This window comes from Protopterus annectens, chromosome 7.part0, assembly GCF_019279795.1.
Source record: "Protopterus annectens isolate FY-2018-M chromosome 7.part0, PAN1.0, whole genome shotgun sequence".
NCBI lineage: Eukaryota > Metazoa > Chordata > Ceratodontiformes > Protopteridae > Protopterus > Protopterus annectens.
This window is the reverse complement of record NC_056739.1, coordinates 1147734391-1147752102: the sequence shown is the minus strand read 5'-3', so window position 1 is coordinate 1147752102 and position 17712 is coordinate 1147734391. Positions and strand designations below refer to the sequence as shown.

General features: G+C 37.9%; 1 protein-coding gene across 2 annotated transcripts in view; it reads right to left on the bottom strand.

Annotated features, from left to right (window-relative positions):
- The window catches only part of LOC122806915 (inositol hexakisphosphate and diphosphoinositol-pentakisphosphate kinase 2-like), a 1544141-nt gene that overhangs the window by 330646 nt on the left and 1195783 nt on the right, over positions 1-17712 (bottom strand). For both annotated transcript variants that reach the window (XM_044077730.1, XM_044077729.1), the window contains one exon: positions 3307-3432. In XM_044077730.1, coding sequence (XP_043933665.1) covers positions 3307-3432 — 126 coding nt within the window. The remainder of the gene's footprint in view (positions 1-3306; positions 3433-17712) is intronic.

Genomic DNA, 17712 nt, shown 5'->3' with positions numbered 1-17712 from the left:
AACTTGCAAAGGCTTTCGACACAATACCCCACTCGGGTATTGTAGAAAAACTTACCAGCTTAAATGTAAACCCATATGTCACAAGATGGGTTGCAAACTGGCTTAAGGACAGAACCCACAGGGTTAGAGTTGCTGGCGCTATGTCAGACTCCAAGCCGGTCACAAGCGGTGTCCCACAGGGCTCGGTTCTTGGCCCCCTATTGTTCAGCATCTACTTCTCAGAAGTACAGGCCAACATAGGAGGACTTTGGCTGACAAAGTTTGCAGATGACTGCAAACTGGGCACCATAGTGGAAAGTGCATCGGACACGGATATCCTTCAGAAGGGACTCACGGAAACAGATAGCTGGTGCCAGAGCCATGGCCTGAAGTTAAACGCCAAAAAATGTATAGTCATACCCTTCGGGAAAAACAAGGTAACCCCAAGCTACCATATAGGTAGCAGTCCACTAAGCACAGAAGAGGTTATCAGGGACCTGGGGACCCAGGTTGACAGTGGCCTTTCTTTTGACAATCACGTTGCTAAAGTGGTTAGAAAGACCTTCTACATTGCCCACCTGATCATGAAGGGATTCACATCCAGATCTAGTGAGGTCATTGTTCCCCTGTACTCTTCACTTATCAGACCAATGATAGAGTACAATGCCGCATTCGGGATGTATCTCACCCGACATCTGCAGCAATTGGAGAGACCCCAAAAGTTCCTCACCAAAAGGATAAAGGGACTCCAAAATATGCTGCCAGATTGAAGAAACTCCAGCTCTGTTCAGTCGCATACCGTCTGCTCAGAGGTGACATGTGCCTGATATACAAGGCCATGTCCAACCCGGAATTAATGGACATGCTCCACCTCAAAAAATCCAAATCCACCAAAACCACTAGAGCAAGCGACTTAAACCTTAGCACGGATATAAATAGGACGTGCTGGAGGGATACATTTATCACTCAGAGACTCCCTATGCTGTGGAATAAAATCCCAGTCCATGTGAGGCAGAGCACCACGCTGGCTCTGTTCAAGAGAAATCTTGACCTGTGGATGGGAAATCGTAGGTTTACCCCGGGAATCATCTCTGTGTCACTGCTGGACAGAGGCACAACAAACTAATGGGCACAGTATTTTTTCATATAAGGGGTGGCGTAAGCCACAAAAATTTGGGCTAGGCTTATAAATGCCTTAGGGCAGATAGACTAGTATAAACCTATGAACCTATGTGAAGAATGCCATTCAAAGCACTTTAATCTGAACAAACCAACTGAAACCAGGTAAAATGGTGGTCTTATACCTAGTGTACATTTCAAGCATACCAGAAGATAGCCTACTGGACCAGCACTTGTGGAGGTGAGCAACAGAAAACCCCGTGATGGCCACTTTATTCTAGAGCTATGTATCTTTAGAAGGGAAATTTGGGTTAATTCAAGTTAACATTGCATTTTCCACTGTTACACACCAAGGAGGAGGATGTTTTCTGTAACCCACTTTGTCCCCTGTTTAATCCCAGTGTGGTAAATTTAGAAGCAACACATCCTTGCCTTGTTTTGTTTTAACTGACAACAATTTTTGTACCTGAGGTAACAAGCTGTTCTTTTTTGCTTATTACCAGTGCCTGCAGTCCCCATATTCAGAAATGTATGACCTGCTCAGTGACAAAAGGTTAAAGTTGTGGCAAATGGATGCCATCTAGTCTCTCCAGTCCAGAGCAAGCTGTAATGGGTGAAGAATTACATCGTCATATCAGTACTGCAGCTAATATGTGAGTATTTAATATTGATGATGATGGACATAACACTGCTTATGTCACAAGTCTTTTTGCAGCTGCAGAAGCAACAAGCATACCAGTCAGCAGAATTTCTTCTGAATAATACTCTCAGTTGTGCAGTTAGGTACTGTCTCTCTACCTCTTGTTCACAATTATAACCTTCAGAGTGGATCAAGTAGGTTAGCCTGCTGGTACAAAAGTTGGGCATCTCTCTGTGTGACTGCTCACTTATCTTCAGGAGCAAGCCTGCAGCACTGCAATGGTCAAATATGTGAGATTACGACAATGCTGGTGTTTGTACATCTCCTATCCCAGCACGGGGCTATTTTTTTTTTTTTGCTGCTTGAATGACCTTAGGTTGAGACCAGGGGCCTAAAACTGCAACTTTGGCTTCAATGAGTAAGAGTGAGAGGCGTTCACTGCCCAGCATATGGAGGAATATGAGGTGCTTCCCTAATATCACTGCACCATGCTCCTTCTGACATGGTCTGTGACAAGTTGCCAGAAGATGATGACTCCTGTCTGTGTTTCAATCATTTTTCATGCAGAACTCTCTTCACAGGTTTATAAATAATTATTCACAAGTCTCTGCCCCATTAGAATTCATTTGTCTCACTTGCTGAAAGGAAACATAGTAATTTAGAGCTCAACAATCATCAGTGGGGGACTAGAAGAGAGATAGAGAGAAACAGTGGTCAAGTGACAATGGAAGGGATAAATAAAAACAACAAAAAAGAAAGATCTAATTTACAGTAGAATAGCTGGCTCTTGGGCACGCAAGTATGCAGGCTTAACTGGGATCCCAGAGACCCAGTTTCAGATGACTGAGATGCTGGCTGGGGGGAAGTACCTGACACTGGCTTTCCCTCTAAGAGGAGTGGGAGGTGGTAGTGGGTTTCAGACATTGCTTTGACACCACTGGTGGAGAATGAAGGTTCCCACCTTTGTCCATGTTGCTTCACTGGTTACCCACTACAGAAGTGGTGGAGTAGATCCATAGAGATCAAATTCATGGGAACACAGTGTGACATGCACAGTGTCATTCAACAGTTGGGTTTTTGTGACAGAACAGTTCTACCTTTTCTAGCTTTAGTTTCATTTCAGTTAACAAAATTAATTTCTCTGACAGCAGTATGATGTCCCTTACCCTGGTTTTGGCTTTCTCAGGGACACAGACCTGCAAATATTAATATTGATTGCTATAAAAAAGATTCACTTGCTAAGACAGTTACAACAGCTCTTGCAGGTCCTTTTTGAAGGAAATGATATGGGAGAGGACACATACATTCAATTAGATAAGCATAAAAGCTTCTTCATATAATCTTATTTCTTTTAATAACTGGTAGTGAATCACACAATAGAAAAGATGGCGTAGGGCTGTGGACCTCACCACATTACAAGGAATGCCATTTTTAGGACAATTATACACTTAAAAATTCCTGAGCAAGCTTCAGTACCCCCATTTTTCCATCTTCCCCACAAAACACCAGAGTTACAGTAATCATTAGAAAGAAGGCAATTAAGTAGTAGAAAGAACCTCAGGACATACCATCCTTGTAAGACAGGCTAGCAACACTGAGCTTTTTACGATGGGTCCGTGCGTAGTCTTGCAGGTTAGGGGCACTGGAAGAACCCCCAAGAACCGTTGTGCTGAACAGCCCTGCACATTGGGACCCTGTACAGGAAAGGTGAGGGGTTAAGGTTAGTCAGTCACTGCAAAAATATAATTAAATAATTAAAATACTTCAAAGCATGCTGTTAAAAGACCTACAAAGTTTAGTCAGAGTAGATAAAAGGTCCACAGCCTCAATGGTCACAACACGTTATTTGTTCATCCAATATCCATTCAATTCTAGTATACATGCTGTTTCCAATGTGCAGTACGTTTGATGAGTGGAAATGTTAGAAACTTGGACCAGTGAAAATGAAATACTCAAGTTATCTACAGGGTCAGTCACACTACAAGACTAGGGCAGTGTTCAATATGATGAATTAATGCTAGTGAAAAGTGCCATATAAACACAGAAAACCAGTGTGTTTGCAGCCTACAAATAAGGGCAGATACACAGGCTGTTTTTCTTACACTGGGATGAATTTAGTGCTCAGAAACTTCCAACACTGGAATCCAAAATTTGAGGTTTATCCTCAGTGATAAGTACACAACATGCTTTCTATGGTGCAAATAACTAAGTGCAATTAAAGTAAAAATCAGCAAAATGCCATCTACCAATTATTTACTTATAGAGGTCAGTAAGTTAAGGGAGGCTTAAGGTCATTCTGTCACATTGCCTTGGCCTCATGCAGTTTTACTTGCGTGCCTAAATAAAACTCGAGGTCCATTCAAGTCACTAAAAACTGAAGAAATTACTTTTGCCATTGACTGCGATGAAGTAAGCATTAACAGTGATAAGTGTTTCAAATAAATGAGGACTGGCTTCAGAATTCAAGCTGGACCAGAGGCATAACTACAGAGGTACTTTATCTCCCTTCACATGATGATATATATAGAGCCAGGAGCAGCCTGAGGTCAACTGGTGCCCTAGGCAAAAGGGCTCCACGGTGCCCCACACCACCTGGTGTCCCCATCCTGGTTTACCTACACCAAATAAATACTGAAAAAGTGTCCCTACTAGAGTGGCACCCTAGGCGGCTGCTAGTTGGCCTGGGGCACCCTAAGCGGCTGCTAGTTGGCCTATGCCTAAGTCCGGCTATGTATATAGCACAACAGAACATACACACAGAGACCTTCATGGTTTACCATACTGTTCATTACTGTTATTACTCTGTCTGCTCAAACAATAGTTCCTTTTGATTCACAACTGCAAGTTTTACTACAGTAGTGTATGCACAGTATTAATAACACAGCAGCAGTTGAAGGCTTGACAACATTAGCTAATGATGTGCATGCTGTATAAAAGGTGCTTTCCTAACTGATGGTTGCAGTAATGTATCTTTCATAGGATGACACAAGACACACACAGACACATACAGACAGTTTGGTGTTGAATTTGGTATGCCGTAGTACTTCAATACATTGTTTTGTGACACCACATGTGAAGCTCCTGGTTACTGCTCAGAATCACTTACCTGGTCATTAGATAAACTACAGCCAAATCTGGGCAGAAGATGGTGTACACAAAAACTTTTGTCCCCTGCAGATGTGCATATTCAGTTAAAGAATACTTTACTTAAACAAGATTTTAATGCATATACCACCTGCTCAACATTGCTTCCATTTGCATTTTGTAAAGCACAAGTTAGTGTCTCACACTTCCTGACATTCGTATGACATGGGACAGAGAAACTATATAAAGGCATATCAGCAAGCTGGAAAATGCACAACACTACAATTGAATAAACAGTAGAGAAAGCAAGCATGCTGGTGGACAAAACTGAATGTCTTAAATTTTGCACACCAGCATGCTATATTAGAGTAAGCCTGATGATGATGATGTCCTTTTACTTTCAGGCTGTTTCAGAATGGTTCTAGTATATTTACCTTGTGTTGTTTTAATCTTCACAAAAATGAATGCGCTTCAGATATGTAGAAAGACAGTGATTCCCTTATGGTGAAAGTAAATTTGACCAAGATTTCTGAATGTTGCTGAGAGAACAAACACTCAGCTAAAACATCTGCAGGCATACTAACTCAGTGGCAAAGGAGAATGAGACCTTGACTAAGCCCCAGCCAATCTAGTTATGACTCCGAGATTTGAGCACTGAAACAGGTGTGGGAATAGTACGGTAGTTTGTGGCATTTGTTAGCTTACCCATTCTATGGGCAGCGGAATGGAATCAGAACATTCTGCAGCCTGAACACCTGTAAGGAAGGGGTGCCAATGCAGAGCATGGCTGGATGAGCACCACCTTTTGAAAAGTCTGATGGTAACATTATGCCAGCATTAACACTGTAGACATTAGCATGTTTCTTGGTCAGCAGAGGGAGGAGAAAGGTAAGATATATATATATATATATATATATATATATATAAAAATGTGTGCTTCACCATTGTGCTTTCTGATGATAATGTTGCAAAAAAGCCTTCTTTTGTCCCCTGCCACCCAGTAAAAAGCAACATCACCAGTCCCACAGAATGCACTATCCCCAGTCTGGAAGACAAGCTACAGGGGAGCATGTAGGGAAAGGGAGGGCCTACTAATGAGTCTAATGAGCAGAGCACAGCTAGTGAGAGCATCAGCAAGGAAATGGTGTGGAACAATGCAGGAAAAAGCTTAGAGGAAAGAAAATGCATAAAAGGATTTTTAAAACTATGTTCAGGAGTGAGAAAACATATTTCTCACTGGCTTTACAATATTCCTTTTTATTACAAGTCAGCATATGAAGTTATCAGTGGTGAAAGGCCCACCACAGTCTACCATGTCCTCACAATGTTACAGATAGCCATATATATAGTTGCACCCCCACCACACTACTTTTTCCATCTCTCTCAGATACCCAGAATCCTTCCTGATGACAACATTTAAATAAGTAATATATTTTCTGTTTCTAGTGTACTGTTTTATGTAGTTATTACATGTTATAATGACTGAAAGCCTCACTGTTAAAGAAATTATATAAACAAAAATGTTGCTTTGGTTTGGGTCTATATTCCACATCTCACTTTAAATAGCTTTTCAGATCATATATAGTTTGCACATGTTGACCCTTCTGAGTTTTTCTTCATAACCCTTATCTCATTTATTCTTACCAGTCTGATAATGCTCTGATGCACGTTCCAAATAACATCTATATTTTCCATATGATAGCCAGAAATGGACATGGTATTCAGGAAGAGGCATCAACACTGTTTTATATAATGGAAGGATGACACCAGCATTGTTCCAGTCCACTCATTTCTCCACATGTGTGGGCAACCTGTTCATCTTCACAACAGACCTGATCACTGCACTATGTAGCTAAGTCTAGGGATAGGTTTACCCCGGGTATCACTTCTGTGTCACTGTTAGATAGAGGCACAGTATACTAACCTCAAAAAAGGGCATAGCACAATTAATTTAAAATGGGTGGCGAAAGCCAAACATACTCTGGCTAAGCTTATAAATGCCCTAGGGCAGATAGCCTAGTATGAACCTATGAACCTATGTGCATAGCCTCCAGATCATTTTTCCTCCATCCTCTCTAATGCTTCCCTACAATGTAAGGCTACTCTCCCTGGAAGTTCGAAACAATTTACATTACAAAAAAATTTGGCATAATCTAAAATGGCACCTATAATTCCACCAGTAAATTACATCAGACTGTCTTATGACACTGGCCTCTTTTATCCCATTCACTGCGACACTGTGTTTCCAATAAACCAGCTGAGACTAAAATATGCTAAACAGAGTAAGCCCTAATACTGAACACTGAACATGGCTCTGTGGTACACCTAGTTATTACTGGCTTTGCAAAAAAAAAAAAGTTTTCTTTTTGCCCTTTAAGTAAAAGGTTTGTAATGGACTTTACGCTTCGAAACATATATAAGTATGCCTTTATATTTTAAGCAAAAACATTTTTCATGATGAGGAATATAAATGGACAGTTTTACTGTTTTACTATATTTACAGATAAAGAGTTAATATATTTCATTTAACTAAACTTATAAATGTATTTCTAAATGTTAAACAAATAATTCCTGTAAGACAGAATTGGTAACCTTAAGATCTAAGTAATATGCTAATTGGAAGTGTTAAAGTGCTGGTGACTTTGTTTTCTTTGTTCCCGAGTAACACATTCCTTTCACAAATCAGTTATGAAGAAAGAAACACTTAAAGAAAGCTTAAGAACAAAAGAATGTTTCAGTTGTGTCTGAATGCTGGATTCCTGTTCACCTTATTTTCTGCCTTGAATGGTTCTGAAGAAAATCTAAGTCAAAGGTCATCACTAATGTCTGTGAAAACAGAAATGAACTGTCTTTTCTTTCTTTTTTTCAATTATATATGTGAAAAATCTACTTAAAATAACATATTTTATTTTATTAGAAGTGAAGAATTGGTAAAACAAAAGATAAGATAATGTCTTATACTGACCTGTTGCTAACATATAATTTGCTTACATTTTGCTGAAAGTTAATAGCTTATGCTGTAGTGTTATTAACTCTGACTGTACATATTAATAGAAAGATATAAAGTCAGATGTTTGTTACTGATTAGAACAGCTTAAAAGAACTAAGTATGAGAAACTTACAGAGGAAATTAGCAGCTGTTGTGTGCTGTGAGTTGTCACGTTTACATGATGAAATCAAATTCTGGCATCCGGATGTGAAGCTTAGATCAGAACAGTAGTTCACAGTAGCTAAAAATACTCATTCAAATTAAACAAGTAGGAATTATTTTATATACAGTTAAGATTGCTTGTAATACTATAATTAATAAAAAGATTAAACATGAATAATATGCAAATTCACACATAATGAAATATTGAATATGTAAAATTAATAAGAGAGCAGTACCAGTAAGTTAAGAAATATATATTCATACTATTATCTTTAATAGAGAGCTGATGATATATGCCCATATTATTATCTTTAATAGACAGCTGATGATTAAATAGCTCTTTGATTGCAATTTTTATAAAAGAATAAGGTAGAATATTAGTGGGAAAATAAGACAGAAAAAACATAATTAGATAAACTGGACTGAACCCAACATTATGGAGGTCATCCAGGCTGGCAAACAGACAGAATTTGAGCAGGTTGGATTTAACAAGAGAAACAGAAGACAACAGAAAATTGAATGAAAAACACCGGCATCAAAGAGGGAAAGGATTTTGCATATAAAGTCCTCACTTTCAACTTATGTTCCTTTCTGCTGACTGACATTGAGACTGGGTTTTTATCAAAAGGTCTGTTCTTTATACTAGCTAAAAAAGCAAATTTAGCTGACACTTTGGTGGAACTAAGGATTTTCACCAGAAAATTGAATTTAAATGTCACTTTTAGTGGTATGAATGACTTTAAATAAATTATTAATTCTGTTTACTTTTATTTAAAAAAAGTACTTTTAATACTACTTTTGCAGCACATTGCAAAAAAAAAAGATGTAAGAGGTTTGTTGGAACAGAAAAACTCATAAATATTTCAACATGTCTGCAGAACACAAGGCTTTGTCATTCTTAATGCGTGAGCACAAAATATACATTATGAAAGCAGGCAGAGGAAGTCCTTCAGTCATACTGCTCCACAAAGGAGGATCAATTACAGACCTTGGGAACTATCACCCCATTAGCCTGACGAGTCCGATATGCAAAGCTATGGAACACATCATCATGGACCTAATAAACAGGGATATAGGGAATCTCCATACTCTGGATCCCACACAGTTTGGTTTTGTGAAGGGTAGATCATGCCTGCTCAACCTGGTCGACTTCTTTGAGTCACAGTCATCAGAGCTGTGGATGAAGGCAAGGTGGTTCATACAGCCTACCTTGATCTGGCTAAGGCCTTTGATACCATTCCCCACTCAGGAATCATAGAAAAACTCACTAAGCTAGGCATCAACCTGTATATCACTAGGTGGGTTACAAACTGGCTCACAGATAGAACCCAAAGTGTGAAAGTAGCTGACTCCAAGTCAGACCGCTGACCAGTCATGAGTGGATTCCCACAGGGTTTGATCCTGGGTCCTCTCCTGTTTGGTATTTACTTCTCTGAAGTCCAGGCCAACATGAAAGGACTCTGTAGTTCGCAGATGACTGCAGGCTGGGAGCTATTATTAACTCCTCAAGTGATGTTGACATCCTACAGAAAGGCCTCACTGAGACCAACGACTGTGGTCAGAACCATGGCCTTAAGCTCAATGCCAAAAAATGTGTCATCATCCCCTTTGGGAAAAACCCGGTTCCCATGAATTACCACATCGATGGTAGTCCACTGAACACAGAAGGTGTTATAAGAGATCTGAGAACACAGGTTGACAGCAACCACTCTTTTGACCAACACATTGTCACTGTGGTCAGAAAGTCCTTCTATGTGGCACATCTCATTACTAAGGGTTTTGCATCCAAGAAGAAAGAGGTCATTGCCTCCCTCTACTCTTCCCGCATTAGGCCAGTCATCAAGTACAATGCCCCATTTGGCATGTACCTCACTAGACACCTACAACAACTGGATAGGCCGCAAAAGTACCTCACAAAGAGGATCCTAGGCCTTAAACACTTGTCCTATATAGACAGACTCAAAAACTTCCAACTATTCTCTGTTTCATATCGCCTACTTAGAGGCGATCTCTGCTTGACTTGCAAAGCCATGTCTGACCCAGATCTGTTAGAAATGCTACAGCTAAAGAAATCCCAATCCCTCCACACCACACGCTCCAGAGACCTCCACCTCATTACCACAATCCACAGAACATGCTGGAGGGACAGGTTCATAAGCCAGAGACTGCCCATGCTATGGAACAGACTTCCCATACATGTCAAACAGAACACCTCACTGGCCCTCTTCAAGAGAAATCTTGATGAGTGGATGGGAAATAGAAAATTCACCCCGGGGATCACTCCAATGGCTCTACTCAACAGAGCCACTGGGAACTAAGGTCGGGTGGCACAGTGCCAAAGTAATCCTATGGGCTAGGCTGTAAAGGCTCCAGAGCCATTAGCCTAGTACACACCTATGAACCTATTAGTTTTAATGAATTCAGAAGATTATATCAAAATATAAATATTATGCTGACAAACACATATTTATACAAACAAGTAGAAATAAATTTGAGCAACACAAGAAAGTTTTCAGTGACAATGTCCTATAAGAATTATTACAACAGGGGCATACACATTTTGAATTATATATATTTTTAAATGTTTAAACCCTGAAATTTAGACAGTTGTTTGATGTTCCTAAAATCCACAAAAAACACCTTGGTGTTAGGTAGTGGATATAAAATGGAGTACATTAGTATTTATCTTGACAGTATATTAAATCCTGTGGTGCAGAACACACTTTTTCATGTAAAAGAATCCTGGCAGTTAATTGACATACTTGGCAAGTTTGAAGTAAAAGAGAATGAGACTATGTTTTTCACTTTATGCATAGTTTCTTTGTATGCAAATATCCCATTGGATGAGGGTATGGAACATCTTAGAGAATTGCTTAATGAAATTACTAGTTTTAGTAATAAAGACATCAATACATTATGACTTTTAATAGATGTATTGTTGAAAAATATGTTTTTATATTTATTAACAAGATTTACCATCAGAACAAAGGTGTGGTGATGAGGGCAATAGCTACCCCAGTATTAATAAATCTGATCATGCTCTACTGGGAACAAAACTTTTCTTTTTTGCATAAACATCCATTGTTCAAGTATGTTGTTTTTCCATAAATGTTTTACTAATTACCTGATTTTCATCTGGAATGGAAATGAGGCATCATTCAAGGCTTTAGTTAATGAAGTAAACAATGGCACTTCCTTTTTAAAATTTAAGGGAGATGAGACTGACCACACAGTAAACTACTTAAACACTACTAGAACTATGGACAAAAACCCATGCTTGTTTAACAGGAAGATTTACTGCAAACTTACTTTTATGAACATAAATGTAAAAGCTTGCATCCTCGGTTTATGAAAAGAAATGTAATAAAGGGAGAGATGGTCAGAGTTTCGAGATTAACATACATACAAAATGAATTTATATAAAGGATTTTTTTTAGCAGAACTATTTTTAGACAGGGGTCACAAACTGGATTTTATGTTTAAACTGGCTGATGAAATTATTAAGAAAAGAGAAAGCCACTTTAAGCTCATATTGGGCATCTAATGAACACAAGGACCAACCAAAAAAGCGAGCCAAAATGGGTTATGTTTAAGTGTTTCCATCAGTTTGGACAGTAACCAAATTAAAAATATAATTTCTGACAATTGGAAGATAGTGTTAGGAAACTTTGATTTGAGTAGGGCAGTGGGAGATACACTACAGTTTACATACATAAAAAAGTAAATTTTAAGAAATTAGTCAAATGTAACAGCATCAGCATGCCCAATTCTGAGGGGATCACATTGGGTGTATTTTTTGTAAGCAATGTAAATGATGTAAATACCTAAATTAAAGTAAATTTGAGTTTCTTCAACATAGAATAGAATTTACATTAACAAGTACTTTAACTGCTGCAGCACTTACATTGTGTACATGGCTCAGTGTTGCAGTAGTCCAGGTTTTTATGCCAGCACGACCAAAAATAAGCTTTTGAGAAATTATTAAAGAACATGTGAATGGCACAAAAAAAATTAATTTAAAAAGTGCTTTAGCCAAACACAGTTCTATATGTAAGAATTTCAGAATTTTATTTTTATTATTTTGGATTCTTTATCTAGCACTTTAACAGGTGGAGACCTGAACAATATTTTAGAGGTAAAAGAGCTTAAATGGTAACTAAGTTTAAATTCTGATATTTTTTCTAGGTTTAAATGAAACCATGAACATTAAATATTATTTAAAATCTTTGCCCACAAGAAAATGAGGTTAACAGTCATTTTTAAAAATATTTTTTTAAAAGTTTGTCAGTGTTTTGAACACTTTATATATTGCATTTGTTGCATGTGATTTCAAATGTCATGTGATTATTTTGACCATTTTTATTTAAACTTATATGGTAACATGTTCTGTATTTTCTGATGAAGTTCTGTATGGATTTTTGAATGAAAGTGCCCAAAATTATAAAAAATTATTTCTGGTACTGTGACTACAACCTGTGTTATGTTGTTTTATTTTGCTAACTGTGATCTACACCTGCTGCCAAAAGATCTAGCTTTTGTTTTTAGTTTAGTTAATAATGTAATGATTTTTTATTGAATATTTTGTAAAATTCACAGTGTTCTAGAAAACCCTCATTAAACACACCAAAATAATGCACAAAGATCGCTCACCTTAAGGAAATATTTTCTGGCCACATCTGAATTGATAAAGCAAATCTTTGATCATCAGAAATGAGTGAAAACAGTTAAAAAGAAATATAAAGCTTCAACAACGTTGACACAGCAAGAGAAAACAAAAGGCATGAAATCAATAACAAACCTAGGAAAAACTGAAATGGTTGCCAAAGCATGCTTCATCTTAATAAGGCATCAGGACAGAACTGGGACATGGTGGCTTTCCTCTCTCTTTAGGACTATTCCTCTGTCAATATCATCTGTAATACAATTGCTTAAAAGGAACATTAGCACTAATAAGGACTGCTGTGAAAATGTGAGCAGAAGAGCATCACCTAGTGGTTTGAGGTATGCATTATGTTAAAGTACATGTAAGAAATATTCTCTAGGGATTGTGACACAGTTTTAAATGTTTCTTATTAGCCATTACACTTTCATGATGAGAAGTCTTGACTTCTGCATAGTAAAAATACAGAGGGTATAAATCAAGGAACCTTGATACCGTGTTAAGGCATCTAAGAGAGTTACTATGGGACCATTAAAGGAAGAGATCTGAAGGATCCATCATAGTGCAGACATTTTAAACTCTGAAACCAACTTAAATTAAACCATCTTAATGACTGAATTATGTGCTAGTATCAATCAAAAAACATGTTTTCCAAATTGCACTTATTTCAGCTTACATCAGGAGCTATAACATATAGCAAGTGCCACTGTGAGAAGGTTTGCCCCATATTTTCCTTTATTATATACTATTAACTCCAAGTGCAACAAAAAGGACTAGCAACCTAGCAAAATGCATTCACCCAAACTGTAACACAAGTCATTTGGTTAAGTGGTTCAGTCCGCTTGCCATTTGCCAAGAAAATGTTAAAGCAGCTAGATGACTCCCTCTTCTAATTCTTGTTTTGTGGAAGAGAACCACTAAATTAGACTGCATCCAATAATAATCTGATAAAACAAATTTTTCTGAGAGGAACTGTGGTTTCTGGATGTTTACAGTTAATTCCAGTGCAATAACAGTTGATGAACTGTTGATAAATGATGGTGAAGCTGAAGGGGAAAACAAACTACCACCAGACAGTCCTTCAGATGGGTGAAGACTACAACAACCTGCATCCTGTTTAAAGCAAAGTCTGGAACATCATGAAAGCTATGGGTACTCACTAAGGTAAGACTTCAAAGTAATGATATCAAATGAAAATGCAGACCATTCAATCTAAACGTCTGGAATTTTTGTACATGTCTTGATGGAATTTCTATTTATGCATCCTGTGTATGTAAAACTGCAGTCTGATAATTCTGATTCCGTGTGGGCAAAACACTCTTTAAGGTTACCAGATAAACCATTATTACTGCTCTGAGTGATTTAACCGAGCTGAGTGCAACAGAGGCCCAACCCTATTTTGCTGGACACCACAAATTATTCTGAACAAAGTTCAGTGTCGAGATGAAGAAGTACCTTTGTAATACTTATTTCTTGTTATGGTCCCTGGCTAATTGCAGGATTATCTGAAACAGCAAAGGGGCTTGTTGAATGGGTTCTAGACAAGGAGAGGTCTAAATTCTATGATATAGCCCTATGAAATTTATTTATCATGTGTGACTTAAATAATCCATTTAGCCAATATTACCTTTTCAAACATTAAATTTAACTGACAAAAAGTCCTCCTGTAAAAAGATGATGATAAATGGGAAGAGGATAGATGATTTAAAATGTCTCTTATATCTTTGTTTCACAGGATGATAACTCTTTTGGGAGGGTTTGTATTGCAGCTTTCTATCCTAACTAGGTTCCTAGAATGATTGCTCTTCCCAGAATAATATTTTTAGCAGCATAGTTACTCCTCCCGGAATAGTAATTTTGGCAGTACAGTTTCTAGAACACTTGGAAAAAGGGTTGCAGTACTGTTTCACAACATAAACTGCTTTCTCACACTTAGAAAAAGGGTTGTAATTCTGTTTCATAACATAAACTGCTTTCTCATTTCTTTACAATTTAGTTCACATGCATTCCTTAGGTTCACCAATAAGCGTCACTCTGTTTATAAACCCACCAATAAATTTTGTATTATTATCAGCAAAGAACTGCAAGAGTAAAGACACAGACTTAAAAAACAGAGCTGCAGTGGATCCTTTGGTGCATATGACACATTATAAGCTCAGTTTACAGTCAGTGCTGTCTTTAATAGCTGCAAAGATTGATTTCTTTGCTACCTGAAGCAGGTAAATCTTGTAAACTGTTCCCACTTACTAAAATACTGTATTCTAGTGTCACTGCATAAGTGCTAAAAAATCTGAGGTCAGACTTCCTGGATTTAGAAAATATATATTCTTTTTGCTACTGAGTCTAACCACCTTATATTCTGCCATTTGGGAGGAAGGACAGGGCTAAGGTCTATGTTTGAACATGTAGCTCTGTTAAAATTAAAATGAGGAGTTGATTGGGAATTAGGCTTTTTCCACATGGTGTTTTGTGCTGTGATTATGTGTAGTTACACACACTACTTTACTACAGGTGACAGTGTGCACGGAACAGTGTTTAGCGGCAGGACCTTCAAAGTCATTTTCTACACACTTGAGATATTTTGCAGTGCATGTGGACCATACCTCCTCCAACAACTGGAGGAATTTCACACATTGTCAGATGCGCTTTCATAACTCTCAACATTCCAATTCTTGAAGTCCTTTCACATTCAGCATGAATCTCACAGTTTTCAATAATGTGTACTGTCCTTTTCAGGATAAGAAAGTACCTGATGGGCTTTGTGACAGTCTGTTTCTGAAATCAGACTTAGTTACAGATTTGTTGGGCATGGACATAAACATTAAAAGTTAAAAAGAAATAAATGAACGTTTGCAACTTTTCCAAAACACAGTGATGAAAATACATTTACTTTTCTTATCAAACGTAGTAAGGACACATGAAAAGAAGCCATCAAACCACCTATGATCTGAAGCATATGTGAATGGCTGATGATTCCAAAGGAAGAAAACTGCACTGCCTGGTATGATGGCAGAATCGAGCAACCAACATCAATGTAAGGCCTATGGCACTTCGTGCCATGTCGATATTTAAGTAGTGAAAATAAACAAGTCAAATGATGAATGATAAGATTCTATGAGTAAGAAACCAGAGTTATATCACTATAAGACTCCTCCTTGAATTAAGTTCACATTCAGTATTGCTGGATGATCTGCAGCTTCCTCAAACATATGTCTCCCCTTTTTTAGTGACAGAGCTTTTGATCAAGTCATATGATATTTCTCAATACACTGACACATTTCTTATGCCCCTCTCTTTTGCTCCTCTGGCCAATTCATTCTATAAAGCTGCCTTGACCAGTCATACACCCGTTGCTGTTTTTAACCTGGCCTCCTTACAGATCATGTCTCCTCTTACACCTTTGCACAAATTTTCCATTGTTTTCCATTGTCCTCCTTTTTTAACATAAAGCTCCTGTACCTCTCTATCTTTAGAAGGACAGCTGCCTTTTCTTCGTGCTTTCTTATCTTTCTTTTGCAAGAATTCATGCTCTTCAAGAATTTCTTTCTGTATTCCAACAAATCATTCACTATAGTAAATGCATGATTTCTTTCTCTACTACTTCTCAGTGTACTTTCTGATTGTTTCCTACAATGCCTGATTTGAGTTTGTTGCCACTCTTATCTCTGTGCTAGGAACTATGAACCATAAAGCCTGATTACTGTTCCTGCAAAATGACTCCTTCATTTTTCACAGTGCACTTATGTTAGGTGAGATATATCTGAAGTAAGTGGAATTAGTGATATATTTTACAATAACAATTTGAATTGCTGAGACTCGCAATGCCAACTCCCAGTATGTCGTGACTAAATGACTGAAAATCCAGACATACAAATATTAAGTACAGGGCTGCCATTTCTCAGAATATCCCCTTTTGTCTGAGGTATGGTGATACTGGAGTTGGTAAGTGTAAGTTTGAGGGGTACAGGAGACTTACCCCCCCCGTGCAAACAAGCTTAAAGTCTATTTTTCTGCATTTTGGGACTAAGCATTGTGAGTCCTTACATTTCAATACAGAGTCTGATTTTATTTGCAATTCATTTTTAAGGCAAATAAATGATCAGCTAACATACGTCTAGTGTTTCTAATATTTCTGTTTAGCTTTTGCTACTGGACTGGGTGGGGGTAGTACATTATGCACATTTCACTTTTAAACGGCAACCCTACCTACCACAATGCATATTACATGCTAGCAAAGCAGAGCTTGACAAAATGTAAGTTGTCATACACTGGCCATTACATAAGGTGGTGCCAGAAGGACAGGAGGTCTAAGACAGCATTAAAAATGTATTGTTTTCAGTATCTGCTCATCACTTGATCACATATGGCTTAAGAAATATGAGTGTTACGTACTCAATAAAACTCGCAGACCAACTTGGAATTATAAAGCATAGTAAGAAGCTGGATCCCAGGTAAACAGCTGTAACATATTTGTGAAAATGCTGAGCTTGTGACCATCTAAATGGATTGTTCATTCATTCTAGTATCCCATGCTTATTAAATAATCTTCCCATGACCAAACATAAATTAATAACAGTCATATTTTTTCTGCAGCCTTTAAACTAAAAATTTGATGCAAGTACTACAGCACATGTAAAAAAACTGACAGCTGAAGCAAACAAGAAAAGCATATAAGGAGTGTCTGACAGACGTTCTGCAGTATTCTTTGTAAATCCAGTCCCACTATTAACCTGTACTTCAGACATTATCTACAATTCCCTAGCAAGCAGATCTCTTGAGGCTTCTTAAGTACAGCCCATGTACAATGTTCTAGGCCTGCTACAGTTCACCTGTCTACTCTCATAGACAACCATGGACGATCACTAAAAAGACCACACATTCATTTACTAGTGTGTACACACCCATACCTAAAACCACTTTTCTGCATTTCTCATTATGTAGACTCGGGCACACTAAGCAAAGGCGCTCTCCACTCTATAAAGTAGGAAAACTTGACTGAGCTTACTCAGACTTCTGTACCAGCTTTACAGCACAGCTGATAATGGGGATATAACTTATAATCATTTTGTATAGTAGGGA